The sequence below is a fragment of the Musca domestica genome, unplaced genomic scaffold (assembly GCF_030504385.1).
Source record: "Musca domestica strain aabys unplaced genomic scaffold, Musca_domestica.polishedcontigs.V.1.1 55, whole genome shotgun sequence".
Lineage (NCBI taxonomy): Eukaryota > Metazoa > Arthropoda > Insecta > Diptera > Muscidae > Musca > Musca domestica.
This window is the reverse complement of record NW_026712355.1, coordinates 1,289,862-1,305,954: the sequence shown is the minus strand read 5'-3', so window position 1 is coordinate 1,305,954 and position 16,093 is coordinate 1,289,862. Positions and strand designations below refer to the sequence as shown.

General features: G+C 35.6%; 6 protein-coding genes across 8 annotated transcripts; 2 read left to right on the top strand and 4 right to left on the bottom strand.

Moving 5' to 3' along the window:
* The first annotated feature begins 12 nt into the window (after positions 1-12).
* On the top strand, positions 13-2,037 carry LOC131805435 (histone deacetylase 3-like). The gene is made up of 3 exons (XM_059128583.1): positions 13-528; positions 686-774; positions 832-2,037. The coding sequence occupies exons 1-3, from the start codon at positions 362-364 to the stop codon at positions 1,905-1,907; spliced, it is 1,332 nt and encodes a 443-aa protein (XP_058984566.1). The 5' UTR covers positions 13-361; the 3' UTR covers positions 1,908-2,037.
* LOC131805437 (SWI/SNF-related matrix-associated actin-dependent regulator of chromatin subfamily B member 1-like) lies at positions 1,966-3,501 on the bottom strand. Its single transcript, XM_059128586.1, has 2 exons — positions 3,113-3,501; positions 1,966-3,059 (listed from the first exon to the last, which is right to left on the bottom strand). Exons 1-2 carry the CDS (start codon positions 3,382-3,384, stop codon positions 2,219-2,221), a joined length of 1,113 nt encoding a protein of 370 aa, XP_058984569.1. The 5' UTR covers positions 3,385-3,501; the 3' UTR covers positions 1,966-2,218.
* A 111-nt stretch (positions 3,502-3,612) lies between these two features.
* On the top strand, positions 3,613-4,739 carry LOC131805438 (large ribosomal subunit protein mL44-like). Its single transcript, XM_059128587.1, is given in 3 exon segments — positions 3,613-3,759; positions 3,816-4,259; positions 4,262-4,739. Coding segments are annotated over 3 exon segments (966 nt in total). The 5' UTR covers positions 3,613-3,689; the 3' UTR covers positions 4,714-4,739.
* Positions 4,740-4,934: 195 nt separating this feature from the next.
* Positions 4,935-7,158, bottom strand: LOC101896867 (polymerase delta-interacting protein 2). 2 transcript variants are annotated; one of them, XM_005178024.4, is made up of 6 exons: positions 7,034-7,158; positions 6,729-6,931; positions 6,195-6,469; positions 5,952-6,133; positions 5,552-5,893; positions 4,935-5,486 (listed from the first exon to the last, which is right to left on the bottom strand). In XM_005178024.4, exons 2-6 carry the CDS (start codon positions 6,848-6,850, stop codon positions 5,151-5,153), a joined length of 1,257 nt encoding a protein of 418 aa, XP_005178081.2. In that variant the 5' UTR covers positions 6,851-6,931; positions 7,034-7,158; the 3' UTR covers positions 4,935-5,150. The 2 variants fall into 2 exon arrangements, with proteins under 2 accessions (XP_005178081.2, XP_005178079.2); XM_005178022.4 differs by having other exon boundaries at positions 7,015-7,149.
* Positions 7,159-12,445: 5,287 nt separating this feature from the next.
* On the bottom strand, positions 12,446-13,465 carry LOC101896688 (trypsin alpha). The gene is made up of 3 exons (XM_005178021.4): positions 13,288-13,465; positions 12,752-13,212; positions 12,446-12,693 (listed from the first exon to the last, which is right to left on the bottom strand). The coding sequence occupies exons 1-3, from the start codon at positions 13,405-13,407 to the stop codon at positions 12,501-12,503; spliced, it is 774 nt and encodes a 257-aa protein (XP_005178078.2). The 5' UTR covers positions 13,408-13,465; the 3' UTR covers positions 12,446-12,500.
* Positions 13,466-13,826: 361 nt separating this feature from the next.
* LOC101896506 (3-ketodihydrosphingosine reductase) lies at positions 13,827-15,658 on the bottom strand. Of its 2 annotated transcripts, none has more exons than XM_005178020.3 (4): positions 15,507-15,658; positions 15,117-15,379; positions 14,424-14,992; positions 13,827-14,363 (listed from the first exon to the last, which is right to left on the bottom strand). In XM_005178020.3, the coding sequence occupies exons 2-4, from the start codon at positions 15,334-15,336 to the stop codon at positions 14,163-14,165; spliced, it is 990 nt and encodes a 329-aa protein (XP_005178077.2). In that variant the 5' UTR covers positions 15,337-15,379; positions 15,507-15,658; the 3' UTR covers positions 13,827-14,162. The 2 variants fall into 2 exon arrangements, with proteins under 2 accessions (XP_005178077.2, XP_058984547.1); XM_059128564.1 differs by having other exon boundaries at positions 15,117-15,376; positions 15,507-15,607.
* Positions 15,659-16,093: the final 435 nt, after the last annotated feature.

Genomic DNA, 16,093 nt, shown 5'->3' with positions numbered 1-16,093 from the left:
CATCATGCAAAAGATCCCCACGCCGCCGATTACTAGTACTTGGTAATAAGCCGGAAAATCATGCGGCTCTGTTGTCTGGTGAAACCCAGTTGTTTGGAACGCGTTTATATTTGCTTTGTTTGTAGTAGATTCATTCGCGTAAATAAATAAAAAATCAATGCCCTTTCAAATTTAAAAAAGTAAAATATATTTGTGTCCGTGTCCCCCTATTATGAATGATTTGGATTTCTCCCTTACACGCCGCTTACTTCTGATTGTTATAGTTTTGGTCATTATATTGTTTATAAAACAAAAATTGTCGGAGTACGAATAAAGAGTTTCGAAGAAACATTGACTGGATTGATTGGAGACTGGGACAAATATGACAAGCGCTAGCAAAAGACGTGTTTCCTATTTTTATAATCCCGATGTGGGAAATTTCCACTATGGCCCAGGACATCCAATGAAACCACATCGACTCTCGGTGACACATAGTTTGGTTATGAACTACGGGCTGCACAAGAAAATGAAAATATATCGACCCTACAAGTAAGTGTGGAATAAGATTTCAGGAAAATCATTTCCAATAAATATAAATATATACCGGATAGTTGTTAGAAGAAACCCAGTTTCTAAATAAAAATATTGATTTTCCCAAAACGCTTTCTTTGTTATACAAATTTCCATTTTTTTTTTTCATTTTTAGGGCCAGTGCACAGGACATGTTAAGATTCCACAGTGAGGAGTATATAGAATTCTTACAACAGGTTACGCCTCAAAATATCCACTGTAATTGTAAGTATTGTTGCATTATTGATTGAAACTTTCTTTTTACCGAAAATATATTTCCAGCGGTTGGCTACACGAAATACTTGTCTCACTTTAGTGTGGGCGAAGACTGTCCCGTGTTCGATGGTCTCTTCGAGTTCTGTTCAATGTACACGGGTGCATCCTTAGAGGGTGCCCAGAAACTTAATCACAATCATAGCGACATTTGCATCAACTGGTCGGGCGGTTTGCATCACGCCAAGAAATTTGAAGCCTCAGGATTCTGTTATGTTAATGATATAGTAATTGGAATATTGGAACTTCTAAAGTATAATCCACGTGTTCTTTACATTGACATAGATGTACATCACGGCGATGGAGTACAAGAGGCGTTCTACCTCACCGATCGTGTAATGACTGTTTCATTCCATAAATATGGCAACTATTTCTTTCCCGGAACGGGAGATATGTACGAAATTGGTTCCGAATCAGGACGATATTATAGTGTAAATGTGCCCCTGAAAGAGGGAATAGACGATCAAAGCTATTTTCAGGTGTTCAAACCAATTATATCCGCAGTTATGGATTTCTATAGACCCACCGCAATTGTTTTACAATGTGGCGCTGATTCATTGGCTGGGGATCGTTTAGGTTGTTTCTCTTTAAGTACACGGGGACATGGAGCATGTGTTGAATTTGTCAAGACATTTAATGTTCCAACTTTGGTTGTTGGTGGTGGCGGCTATACACTTCGCAACGTTGCCCGGTGTTGGACGCATGAAACCTCATTGTTGGTAGACGAACCGATAAGCAACGAATTACCCATGACAGAATATTTGGAATTCTTTGCACCAGACTTTTCATTGCATCCGGATGTGAATTCCCGACAAGAAAATGCAAATTCCAAACAATACTTGGAGGCGATTGTAAAACATGTTTATGAAAATCTTAAAATGTGTCAAAATTCCCCAAGTGTACAAATGATTCAGGTACCGCCCGATGTAGTCGATATGGAGGAGTTGCGCAACATAAAAGAAGAGAAAGAAGATCCTGATGTTCGGACAACCCAAGCAGAGGAAGATAAAATGGTTGAACCTAAAAATGAATTCTATGATGGTGATCAGGATCAAGATCGTGGAGAGAGCAATGCAGACAGTTAAGTAAATATGTAATTTCTAGTTTAATGTTTACGTTAAGAGTTAAAAACTTCGGCCGTAATTGATGTCTTATAATTTATTGATAAGAAAAAAATATATACATATACAAATAATAAAAAATCTTTAAAACAGATATTCTTATTTTAAGACATACATATATTTTAGCCAATGGGTATAGTAATGAGTGGGATATAAAAATGTATTATCAGAGAAATCATTTTCTTAGCTATTAAATATTTCTCCTTTACGGATTCGATAATCAGCCCTTGGACTTGTTTAAAAAGCATGTCATACGAGGTATTTCAATAAACAATTCACCATCCGGTTGTTGTGTTGGCCAAACGACGCATGCGTCTGGTGTTTCTGTCTTGATCGCGTATCTTCTTTTCCATCTCGGCATCTGTCAATGTCTCCAGGAATGGTGCCCAAGCATCGGCATCACTTGGATTACGGAAGGGTACATCAATGGTAGAGAGCGGGGCCTCGCTAAAGGCATATGTGCGACAATGCCAGGACAATTGACCACGAATACTATATGCAATTGCAGTGACGAATTCTCCACCCAGCCCTAGCTCGGCACACAACTTGATGGCAAATTCCTCAGGATTGTTATTTTTCTCGGACATATCCCACTCAACTTGATCAACTAGAGATGTGTTACCAACATGTATGTTAAGTTTAACAATAACTCGTTGATCTGAACCTTCTTCAATGATGGGTGGATCACTGGGAAATGCCTCGATCTGTTGTCGTATGGCCTGAGAAATAGCCGGTACAAATGGTATGGGATTTAAATCCAAATCATCGCACAACACTTCAGCAAATTGTTCGGGCGTAATCATACTTTCATTTTTATTCCACGTAAATGTGTCACGAAGCTTTTGCCCTTCCAATTCCATGTCCAGACGAATGGGAACCAAACATTCCTTCTGGGCGGCATTTTCCAAATTGGCGGTGGGATCGGTGTCGTCAAAGCATATTGGGAATGTTCGAATCTTCTTGGTGTGGACCCGATTACGATTTATCGGTGTTGCCTGGGGAACAGCATCCAAGTGAGATGAGTTTGGCATAGTGGGTACATATTGTGGTTGTTTCTTGGATTTACTTTCACGGGGCAATGGTGCATCAGATGTGTTGACGGAAATAGCACGATACCTAAAAAAGTTGATTTTAGTGTGACACATAAGACATTGTAAATAGTTACTTACTTTTCATCATTTCCCGCAATAATGTCATCTACCTCGCATGCCCTCAGCAATGAAACAGAGCTTGCCAAGATATGAGGACTCAATCCTGAATCTGCCAGTCTTTTGCGTTCCTCATTTGACAAAACAATACGAGTCATGCCGGGATATTTTTTGTATAGAATACCACGAAATAGCCTCAAGTAATTTCCGACTTCAGAACCGACATAATAGTATTCTCCACCCTCCTCCAGCTGAAAAGCCACTGGTTTATCACCGTATGTTTGTACAGACATTTTTATTTAAATTTATTCAGTAAAACTTTAATTTCAAGATTTTTTTTAGTTATTTGTGTCTCAGCTTGCTCAATTTTGTTTACGGCGTCTTTATGTATCCTGCTTTTGTCGAAACACCAAGCCGTCTTCGAAAATAGCGGCGTTGAGTAAATGTAAACACTTACACCGGTAAGGGGCTTTGAACTTTGGCGATATCGTCGGCGTCAGTGGCAATCAGCTGTTGGTGTTATTTAATGTGTTCGCCATAATCGTGTTTAGGCCAATTCTTTTTTATTTTAATAAAATATTAAATTAAACCTGGTAAAATGTCGATGCTAAGATCTTCAGCAACATTACTTAATCTAAGCCGAGCTTTAATTCCAAGGCAAAACTTGAGTAAGTGGTTTTAAAATATTGTTTTTGTTTTTTCCCCCAACTAATACCGGTTATAGTTTCCAGCCGACCAATTAAACGATGGGTTGCTCCCACATTGCGTGAACTAAACAGAAGAGCAAAGAAAATTGGACCCCAACAGCCACAGCCAAGATCTGGATTTGTTGAGTGGAACTACAGGGCAGAACTGTTTGCCTTTGGAAAGCGTCTGCAAGAGGAGTTCCAGTTGCCTTTGTTACAAACTGCATTCACCCAGCAATCTTACATTGCCCAGGAAGAAATGAAACAGAAGGAACTGGGAATTGAAAATGTCGATATAAAAATGTCCCATAACCAAGAGCTATCGGAACGTGGTGAACACATTATTAAAGAATATGTAGATGCTTTTATTGGTTTCTCCCTACCAAAAGTACCTGCTGAGGGCAAGCAAGCAATAGCATCATACTTGATGAGAAATGAGATATTGGCTGATGTAGCTTTCCACTTGGGTATGCAAGAATTACTTTAGATGCTGAATATCCACCATCTGTGAGTTCCATGTCCAGGTCTCTTAAGGCTGTTGTGGGCGCATTAGAACAATCATCTGGCATGGAAAGGGCATTTTTATTTGTTAGAGATTTTGTGTGTACCCAACTAAATCAAAAGGATATGCTGGATCTATGGAGCATAGAAAATCCAGAAGATTTGTTGAAACAACAATGTGAGCAAAGGAGATTGCCAGCTCCTGAGCCACGCCTCTTGGGGGATTGTGGTAAAAATACTGTATTGGCTGCTTATCACGTGGGTTTGTACTGCAATAAAAACCTAATTGGCAAGGGTTTTGGCGAAGATATACAAACAGCGGTGAAAACTGCATCCCTGGATGCCCTGCAAACAATGTTTGGCATTCACGATAATATGAAACCTTTCGATTTTAAAATACAAGTTCAAAGTAAAACTGCGAAAATTAATCAATAAATTGTTGTTGTTTAGAAATTTAAAAAGAGTTGTAGTACTTTACTTATTTTGGGAGTGGTTAGAAAAAATTTCTGTTTTGCGGGATGAAATCGAATTTTCCTCTGTAAATTTTATAGAAATAAGGAACAATGAAATATATTATGCCATTATAAATGGACTATTTATAGACCTGAGCGGCAAGACTTGTAACAATGGCAAGTGTTTTGAGTCAAAACCCTGTCTTTAATTTTTACTTCTCTATTGTTTTTTATTTAATTTACATTTCAATTAGCTACTTAAAATGTGTAGAACTTATTACGTTAACACACTACAAGCTTATATTCAGCAATCACACATTTCAACTATTTTAAGCATTGTCATTGGGGCATATCTTTCTTTGTAAATTGTCAAGACTTCTTGAACATTAAAACCATCAACCATTTATATAGCATTTTTGTTTATTCCTCGGGATTTTTCGTTTGTCCTGAGTTGGCGTTTGTCGGTTCTTCGGGTTTACTTTCAAGAGAAAAGGGTGGTATTTTACAGTCGAACATGTGGCCATCTTCGCGCTCTAGACGAAATGTGCCCCACATATGGCCGCTGGGAGCTTGTAGACTAACGTGGCTGCTATACTGGAAGGCTGGGAGGCGTGGGCTTAATATAGGCTCTTGACCTACAACACCACGACCCCGTACCGTTTCCAATGTGCCTGAGAGAGAAAATATACGCCAGTGTCGTTCGCGTAACTGCACAGTCATCATGCCAAGATTTTCCAAACGAATCGAATAACGCCACTGGAAAATATTTACAAAATAAAATAGAATTACCATAACTTTTGTAAAATATTATTTCTTCTCACCCAATAAACCGAAGAAGCCGGAGTTTCACGACAGCCCATATAGAATGGTATCACAGTTACACGTATATTCTCGGTGGTCTCCTTATGTACATCACTCAATTCCAACCAAGGATGATTTTTCTCTTGCCACGTCTTAAGGGTGTCTTTAGCTTCAAATGGGGGGTCCTTGTCGGGTGCATAGCCCAGGAACTTTTCGAAAAGTTCATGCTGCAATGGAGTTTTCTCCGTAGTAGAATAGGGCATAATATCATCGTGAGAAACATAATCTAGGCCAGGAATTGCGTATAGGCTACGATTTGAATCCTGATTGCCTAAAAAGGTGACAGCCTCCGTTTGGGCCCTCTGGAAGAAAGACCAATATTAGCATTTAAAAACTGAAATGAAGGATCAAGATACTTGCAATATAAGGACAATCGCGAGAATCTATAAGGACTTGATAGAACGTTTGAACTTTTCCTTTGACTTCTTTGGTGCTTGATTCATTTGCATCTGCTGTATTTGAACTTGGAGTTTGTGTATTCGTATTTTCGGCAGACGGAGATTTTGCTGGATCGGAACTTTCCTCTAATGGGGATTTAGTGGCTACACAAAACATGAAAACCAATAAATAAATTTACATAGACCATACGTCGAGTTAACTTACATGCGCCTGCGGTCTCCACCTTGTCAGCAGCACCTGGCGTTTTTCCCCTCGCAACATTGGCTCCTCCAGCATTTGGAATATTTGTTGTAGTTTGTGTTGCTGCTGCTGCAGGGGTTTTCTGCTTGTTGGGATTGTGCAAATCACGATCATAAACTCTTGCCTTCCAAGGAAAAAGTACTACACCACGATAACCAAATATTTTGTGAAGGAATAATTGACCAGTTTCATATTTACTATCAGCTTTTGCAGGTTCCAAACGACCCACCTCGGCCAATCTGCAAAAATAACATAATTACATTGTTAATGTGTATATTCTAAAGCAGTTTGTTGTGTTTATTTGTTTGCGTTATGCAACTGAGTGCATGCATCGCCAGTTCTCTGCCCAGAACAAAAACAAACAATTGCATGTGAATGTGAAATTGTTTGTTAAGGGCGCCAAATTTCTAGAATGTATAATTCTATTTTAATTTTTGTTTGCAATTATACGTAATGGAAGGCCAAAAGAAAAAATCGTGCGCCTTTCTCCCAACCCACCTTGTTTGTGATGCTGGTTTCTTTAGAGTCCTCTTAACAATACAAATTGCCGGATTTAAAACACCAAAGGAAGTTGTTCTCGTTGCATGTTGTGTCCACAATATCTTCTGTAACACCCCCATTTACTGCGGTTATTGTACTTTATTCCGTGTAACTGCGAAATTTCGTTTTAGAAGCAGAGCACAAATGAATTTTTATTCGTCCTAAAATAAACCACAAAACGTCGTTATGGAATCAGATTGGCAAGAATTTACCAAACAAAACAATGCCAAGTTTGGTTACATACAAATGTAAGTTTAAATTACTTTCAATTTTGTTTAATTTTCAGATTGTTTCATATTAATTAGTTTTTATTTATTTTTTATAAATCACTGACCAAAAAACTACAATTTGCGATATGTCAAAAGAAAAATTGTAAACACAACGAAGTGTCAGAGCATTGTTGCCAATGTTGCCATAACAACGGATGTAGCGATTTTGCAAAAGGAAAAATCGGGTGACCCTGATCTATTGATACCCTACATTGTAGAAGAATATAGGGAGACGCATCAACGCTTGGGAACATTAATATGTCAAAATTTATAAAATATTTTATCAAAAATATATAGATTTTTAAATCACTGACCAAAAAACTACAATTTGCGATATGTCAAAAGAAAAATTGTAAACACAACGAAGTGTCAGAGCATTGTTGCCAATGTTGCCATAACAACGGATGTAGCGATTTTGCAAAAGGAAAAATCGGGTGACCCTGATCTGTTGATACCCTACATTGTAGAAGAATATAGGGAGACGCATCAACGCTTGGGAACATTAATATGTCAAAATTTATAAAATATTTTATCAAAAATAAATAGATTTTTAAATGTTTTTATAAGACACAAATCGGTGGGTGTTATAATATGAATTTTTCGACAATTTTTACAAATATCAATAACTTTTCATTCAACATTTCCAATTCCATTTATAGGTCAAAATTTTTAAAATGTTTTTTTTTTTTACAGTTGTTTGACAATTCATTGTCCCTGCAGCTGTGTCGATGCGACTACCTATATTCTTCAACCATGAAATTTTGTTTACAGTGAACATGTTGTCCTAAAACTCTTTATTCAGATTTGAAAGTATTTTTATTAAACATAAAATGTATATTAACACTTAAACGGTGTCCGCGTTGTGTAATAATATTTTTCGTCGATGTCACATTATGAATAGGCTATGAAAGCTCTGAATACGTATGTAATTATACTACTACTTTTCGCTGTAATAAAATATGTTAGAGGCATGGTAAAAGAACTCAGGTAGATGCATAAACGCTTGGGAACACTGATGCGTCAAATTTTATAAATAAGTAGATTTTTATAAGTTTTTATACGACGCCAATCGGGGGTTCTTATGATATGCATTTGTCAACAAATTTTAAGGAATTTGAATAATTTTTCATTCGAAATTTTCAATTTCAAAATTGATTTGACAGTTCATTGTATCAGCAGCTATGTCGATGCGAATACCTGTATTCTTCTACCATGGAACTAAGAAGGTAAAGTCATGTAATCATATATTTACCTTTTTTTTTAGTTTATATATTTGACAACACCTCATTGTCAAAATCTATATTCCATTGAATACACACAAAACCAGAGATGGGAAATGCATTGAAATTTGACAAGGTAAGTTACAGAGCTGGGAATGCCAATTTGAAATGAGGCTACCTTTATTTCATTGTACCATGGATATAATTATGCCATGACACAAGAAATGCAAAAATACAAATCATGGCGTAATAACAACCATGGCAAACTTAAGAAGGTAAACTTATTTGAAATAAGCATATCCATCTCTGTATTTTCTGTAATTTACCATTTCTAATTTCCCTGCATAAAAAAAGTTTCCCATCTGTGATTTCTGATTCTGTGTATGGATTTGTAAACATAAATTTTGACAATGAGATGTCAAATGAGTAATTTCGAAAACAATTGTAAACATATGACTTTACTTTCCTAATTCTACCATGATAACAATAATGAATTTTGACATTTAATTTAGTGATCAGCTGGCCAGGAAGGGGTTTCTACACAAGGTACGCATGTTACAATAGGGCGGTAAAATAGGTTCGTAAAACTCATGATAGAAGAATATAGGTAGACGCATCGACACAGCTGCTGGGACAATGAACTGTCAAACCAATTTTGGAATTGAAAATGTTGAATGAAAAATTATTTAAATTTGCAAAAATTGTTGAAATACGCGAATTATAATAACCTCCGAATGACGTCGTATAAGAAAACATTTAAAAATCTACTTATATTTGAAAAAACCTTTAAGTTTTTTGACATATCAATGCTCCCAAGCGTTGATGCATTTACCTGTATTCTTCTGCCATGGTAAAACTGCTAAAATACACTTCTGAGGATGGAGCATCTTGGGCCATGGTCCTGAGCCTGTGCCCGCTTTATTTTAGAATTATTCACAAAAATATGTAACCGGTTGTTCTCATTATCTTAATATGCCCTATATTCATTTGATACTTTTCCTTATCGTTAACCATTAAAGAAAGTCCTAAAGTCGGGCGGGGCCGATTTTATGATATCCTACACCACTTTGCTAATTTAGTTGAGCTCCATATAACAATTAAAAGTTTTTATGGGAGAATTCAATCATACACCCTTTGATTATAATTATAATTTTAAATTCAAAGGACTAAATATGCCGAAGAATTTGTATCTTTTAAATTCGAACCTATGTTGCCCATTTTGTGCAAAATTAATTTGAAATCAGATAAAGATATATATGGGAGCTATATCCAAATCTGAACCGATCTCGATAAAATTTGGCAAATATATCTCTGAGCTGTATTTGATATATTTCCCTGAATATCGTTGTTACGGAGTGCATATTACGGCTGTGGGTAACAAATACAACAAATCAGATGAACTATATATATGGGAGCTATAGCTATAGCTGAACCGATTTCGATCAAATTTGGCATACTTATTTTCAGGACTAATTTGGTTGTATGTGCAAAATTCCATACTATTCGGGCTGATATTAAACGTTTGGTGCACAATAAAAGGCAAATCGGACGAAGATATACATATATGGGAGCTATATCTAAATTTTTACCGATTGTCTCCAATTTCAATAGGGTTCGTCCTTGGGCCAAACAAATGTTGTTTGGAAAATTTCATCTCAATTGGATGATAAATGCGACCTGCATTTTGTTCACAGGAATACATGGACAGACGGACTGACATGCATAAATCAACTCAGAAAGTGATTCTATGCAGATCATCAAAAAGGAACTATGGGTCTATCTTGTTTCCTTTTGTCTGTTACAAACAAATGCACAAAGACATAATACCCTGACCACCTTGTGGTGTAGGGTATAAAAAGCGTGAGAGGAATGAAATGCCTGGATTTTCTTCCCTAATGTGGCTGATTAATTCAATTCCTTGGAAAAATTGTTTAATATCTCTAATGCATTCCCACAGTGAGCGCTGCTTTTAATACTTTTAATAATTAAAAAAAATGTTTTTGTTTTTATTTTACAAAACAATAAATGCAAACATATTTCTGGCAGAAATCGGGAGAACTCATAACAATTATAATTAGCTGGAAGATTCACTTTACTTTGTACTAGGAAATGCGGAATCTATCCGCGTTTTTGGTATATCACCCATATAAAGGTAACGTTTATTTTCAAGTATTTCAAAGTTTTTGACCACATTATCCAACGGAATTGAATATTACTTCGTGCATTTTTGGGGTTATCATTGGGTACGTCAGCTCTCGGACAAATGGTTATGTCAAAGTACATTTTTGAGACACGTATTTATCACGTCTCTTTCATAGACGATTTTTATGGTAACCTACAAAGACTATTGTTTTATATTAGGCTCTGGTTTTTAACGTATACAATCTAAATGTTTCCATTTTTTATCTTCCATGGGGGTAACTTACTATTTCATAAAAGATTTAGGTATATTTTTGATCTTAATTAAGTTCTAATACGTTGTAATAATTCTACCATATGAACAAATTGCGATGGAGACCGGAAATTTTATATATTTCAGTTTTTTTGAGCGGTTTGAAGATGGACTATAAGGGTGGCCCACGTTTTAGTAAATGGAATATCCCAATGTTCAGAATTTAGACGTATTTTTTATATTTGTTATGGAAAGCTGATACTAAATACTCCCCATCAAGAAACATGGCCAACGTCCACGCCGGCTTTTCCCCTGATAACCATAATGACTTTTCCCATGTTATTCATGGAAAACAAATATATAAATGGTTGTTGTAAAGCAAACGAATTTTATTAACTCTAAATAACATTAACATAATAGATACATCTTGCAGTGCTTTACACAGTACAGCAAATGCATGTAATGTATAGGCGTAGGTTCCATTAATAATTAAAATAGACTATTTATTAGGTAATAAATATTTATATCAAACGCTTCACTCTGTCGCCGACAACCTGTGGTCAGTGCTTTCGGACTTCGCCGGCAACTTTCTTCCTCAGTTCTTTGTAGTCGTCAACACCCATCATAGGCTTAATGACTATGGGATATAAGGTGGCACCGATTCCACCAACAATTGCTCCAACAAATAGGACATATCTGAATCCTTTTAAAGTTGTTCCCATCGTATCGTTTCGTTGTTGCGGTTCTTCTTCTTTTTTGTGAAATGGAAGTGATAACATCATATGGCATAACAGCTGTTTAAAACATGCATGACGTTGCCAACCTTTATGGAGTTTACACCAACAATTCAACAAAAATGATATAGTTAATAAGGTGCAGGTGTCAGCGTTTTAAATGTTATTTATTTTAATTGATTTTAATATAAATATTTTTGAAATATTTAATAAACTAGTAGATTCTTGCAGATTCCGGAACAGATCAAATATAGAAAATATTAAATGCTGTTGAAATTCATGTGGGAAATAAATTTTTGAGTTTAGGGATAGAACAAAATTTTATAAATTTTTAAAATTTGATATGGTTAAAAATCCTTGACTATCCACATGGTATAATTATTACAGTTAGAAGCAAACTCCAGCTGATTTGACTCTAGAGAATTACTAGTGTCAAATCCCATATCACGTTTTGTGATATAATTCCATTTCTTCATATACAATACTACTGTATGCCCTTTTTTATATAATATTGCACTGCAGGACAATGAAAACCTATTTTTGCCTAATAATAGAAAAATTTGCGGTTATACTTAACAAAACACCAACGGCGATGATGCGGAAATTAATAGTAGTAATTTAGTCGTATATTTCATGTTTCCTACAATTGCAAAATGTGTAATACTTTATGTATATATGCAGTTTGGTCTCAATTTGAAAGGGAAGTTGCGTTTCCCCGATTTTTTAGCGATTGCTTGAAGCATTGAGAGATTTGGACCTACATAGGAAATGATGTAAAAGCAGTAATGTTAAGCTGTGTCGACGCGTCTACCTATATTCTTCTACCATGATTCATGTGGAGAATAATTTTTTAAGTTTAGGGCATGGTAGAATTAGAAAGGTATATTCATGAATTCATATGTTAAAATTTTTTTTCAAAATTATTAATTTGACAACCTTTTAATTTTCAAAATTCATATTTACAAATCCATTTTCAGGATTTATATGCCGTTACTCATTTTAATTTTTTATAAATCTTTGTTAAACGTCGATAACCCAGTATTTAAACAGAAAATAACGATAAAACTCTCCAAATTTAAATGTTTTTTATTCAAAAGTTTTCACTTTTCTAATATTTATAACTTCGTTAGAAGTTTTATCCAAAAGCGTATGGGAGCATATGCTAAACGGGTATAGACACCGGGATAATAAGGATCAGCACAACCAACGCCCCATGAGACAACACCAACCAAAATACCATTAATTTGTATGGGTCCACCACTGTCACCTTGGCAGGCATCTGTACTGCGGGCTGCAGCACAAAACATTCTGTAACAAGAAAAAAACTCACAACACAACTTCCAAAAAAATCGCTAATTGAACATACGCATTTGAAACACCTCCATGTATCCTTAAACTGTTATTACATTCCACTTGGTCAACCGTAAACACTTGAGTATACTTTAATTGGTATGACAAATTGTGATCTGAAGAACTTTGATGACCCCATCCCGATACTGTGGCCACACTATTATTGGGAATTTTTTCCGAAAGACCTGGTAGTTTAATCGGCTTGACATACAAATCGGGACGATGGAATGTATTCTCACGAACTTTCAGCAATGATACATCAAAGTTCATTGTTTCGGCATTATAACTGGGATGAGTGTGAATCTGTTGCACGGGTACAATTACACCATCTCTTGTTCTCCATGTACTGCCCATGCGTAGAGTTACCTCTCTGGGTGTATGCTCAACATCGTGTACACAGTGGGCCGCTGTGATGGCCCAAGAGTCACTTAAAACCGAAGCACCACATATATGTATTGTTCTAAGCCTTAGCGAGAGCTTAAATTTCAAATAGGTAAATTGTGTATATTATTCATGGGCTCGATCTGGAGGCATAAAATCACTGTAACTTACCTGAAATGGAAAGTTTTCTATTAAACCATTTTTTCCATTAACTATACGAAACTTTTTCGCATTGTTTTCCCCAATAGAGATTGCAAAAATCAGAAGCGCAAAGAAAAGTAACTTCTGCATAATTTCAGAATCAATATCACACTAAGGCAACAACTTAATATCCATATTATGATAAAAAATTACATACATGTAGCTTATAAATGACGAAAAAGATAGCTTCGCCATTATCTTTGGTAATTTCATGGGTAACACAGGCAATTAAGAAGATATCAATATTAATTGGCTTCCGATTGGTTGCTGAATCATTTCCACAGAAACGCTGATAAAAAACTGTGAGGAAACATTAATGTTTCAGATAATAGTAAGATTGTTTGTGATGGTTTAGCAAAGACATCGGCACTGAGATTACAAGCAACTACTGTGAAGTTTTTGGTAAGGTTATTTTGTATTTTTATTAAATCAAAAAATAGAATACGTATTTAACTATTTGGGATGAATAGTAAAGCAATATTAAAAAATCTGATTTGGCATAATTAAAGTTGTTATTTTTAATAAATTATGAAATCAAAAAGCCTTTATTTTTCGTTAATTATAAATGGAATTACAAATATATATAAGTACTTAACTTGCATTTTATAAAAATACTCTACGTAGTTTGTGGACATGGAAAAATGAATCAATTAATTTTTAGATAAATACTTAGAAAGATTAAAAATCTAACAAGTTTTTTTTTTAATGCATACATTTTCATTTGAATGTACAATTACAGAATGTGGAACTTGTCATAAGTAGACTATCCTCGATCTAAGGCAATTACTCTCAATTGTGCGTAAACAACAATAACAAGCACATCAATCCTGATTCGTTAGGTACTTTCATTCAGTCTTCTTCTTTTTAGCACAACTTTTGATAATCCCTTCGAAATGCAAGTGCAAGAAATAACCAACAATACGAAGAGGGCCCAAAAGCACAGCATGGAATAAATTTTGGAAAAATCCATCCCATTTGAAAAGAGCACCACCCATTAAAGTCAATAGCCATGATTCGAAACCAAGTATGGAAATGAAATTGCCTTTCTGCAATGGAAGTTCGATTAGTTATTTTTTGCGATTTTTAATTTTCAATATTTTACTCACCAAAGCATCATTAACAATTTGTTTTGCAACAGCATCGGGTTCAGCCAAACCACCACCGCCAGAAATCAATTTCGTTTCTTGGGGTTTGGTTTTATTTTCATTTTCAAAACCGGGAGTATTTGTGTCTGCCGGCAATGCCAATGTCACGGTGACACCCAAATGACGACATTCCATTGCCACCGTTTCAGCCATGCCACGCAATGCATATTTTGATGCAGCATACGGTCCATAACCATAAATGCCAAACAGAGCAGCTTGTGATGCGGTTATAACGATTATTCCCGCCTTGGCCTGTTTCATTTTAGGCAAAACATAGCGGGTACAATTGTATGAGCCCCAATAATTTACATCCATTAATTTTCTAGCATCCTCAACAGACACATCCTCGAACACCCCACAAATGGCCAAGCCCGCACAGTTAACCAACATGTATATATCACCCAATTCCTTTTCGATTTCCTCTAAACATTTCTGAACATTTTCATAGTTGGTCGACAAATCGAGACAGCGATATTGGAATTTTTGTTCTGGACTTTGTCTTATCACCTCCATAAGTGCAACAGCACCACCTGATAAACGAGAAAAAAGTAGAATGAACTACTATTTTATCATAAAACACATGCTAGCACATAATGTAAACAAATGTTCGAACGTGAATACACTTTTATGGGTGCGGTCATATTCTGTACTTACTTAGCATTTTCTCATCTCGTGCCAAAACCGTAACGTTGGCCCCGCGCAGAGCACATTCCACGGCCACACGTAAACCAATTCCTTTACTGCCTCCTGTAACTACCACATGTTTTCCAACAATACTCTTGGCCCGTTTCCTTGTCACAAATAAGAAGACTAGTATGTGAGCCAATATGGCTAGGATTATGTACAATGCTATCTCCCATGTTACAGCCGACATTCTTTCTTGCTAACTGAATGGCTGACTGGCTTGTTGTTATCTTCTAGAAAAGGAAAAAAGTCATTAGATTTTAGACCCTGTATATTAAAAAAGTTCTAGGTTTTCTCGAAGATTTTTCAATAATTTGAAGTTGCTTTACAGTTATTTACGGCTAATCATGGTAAAATTACCTTAAATTTATAATAAATAATTTAAAAATGATAGAAATTAAAAACCTCTCCTTCTGTACAATGGGGGGTTTGTCAAAATAATGCTTCTTCTTTCTTTTATAGATTCACTCACTGTGTAATGCGTACGGGATTTTTCTATAGAAAACTCCAAAGAGGATTATAGTGCGTTCACCATTATCGCATCAAATAAGACTAGCTGATTTTATTCGTATTGTCAAAGTAACGCAATTGTAAATTAAACGTATAAAAACGTAAGAACATTGTTGATAGTATGAAGGGATTTCAATCAGATTGGTATTTTTTCGTTGTGCTTGCACGGCCAGTATTTTTTAATTGCATATAATAATTCTAAAGCCTCCAAGGCCAATGCATAGTATTAATCTTGGTACAATGACGACAAGGTAGGCTAACTTTGAAAAAATTGCTACTGAATGAAAGGTCAAATTTCTTTTCAAAATCATGTTCTATATATTTCTAAAGGTTTATTTAAATACAAAAACTGTAGATTTTGTCCATGCATACGTTGCAATTAGCATGTGGAAAACACCCGAATTTGAATACTGACAATGTTGTTTCGACACAGCCAT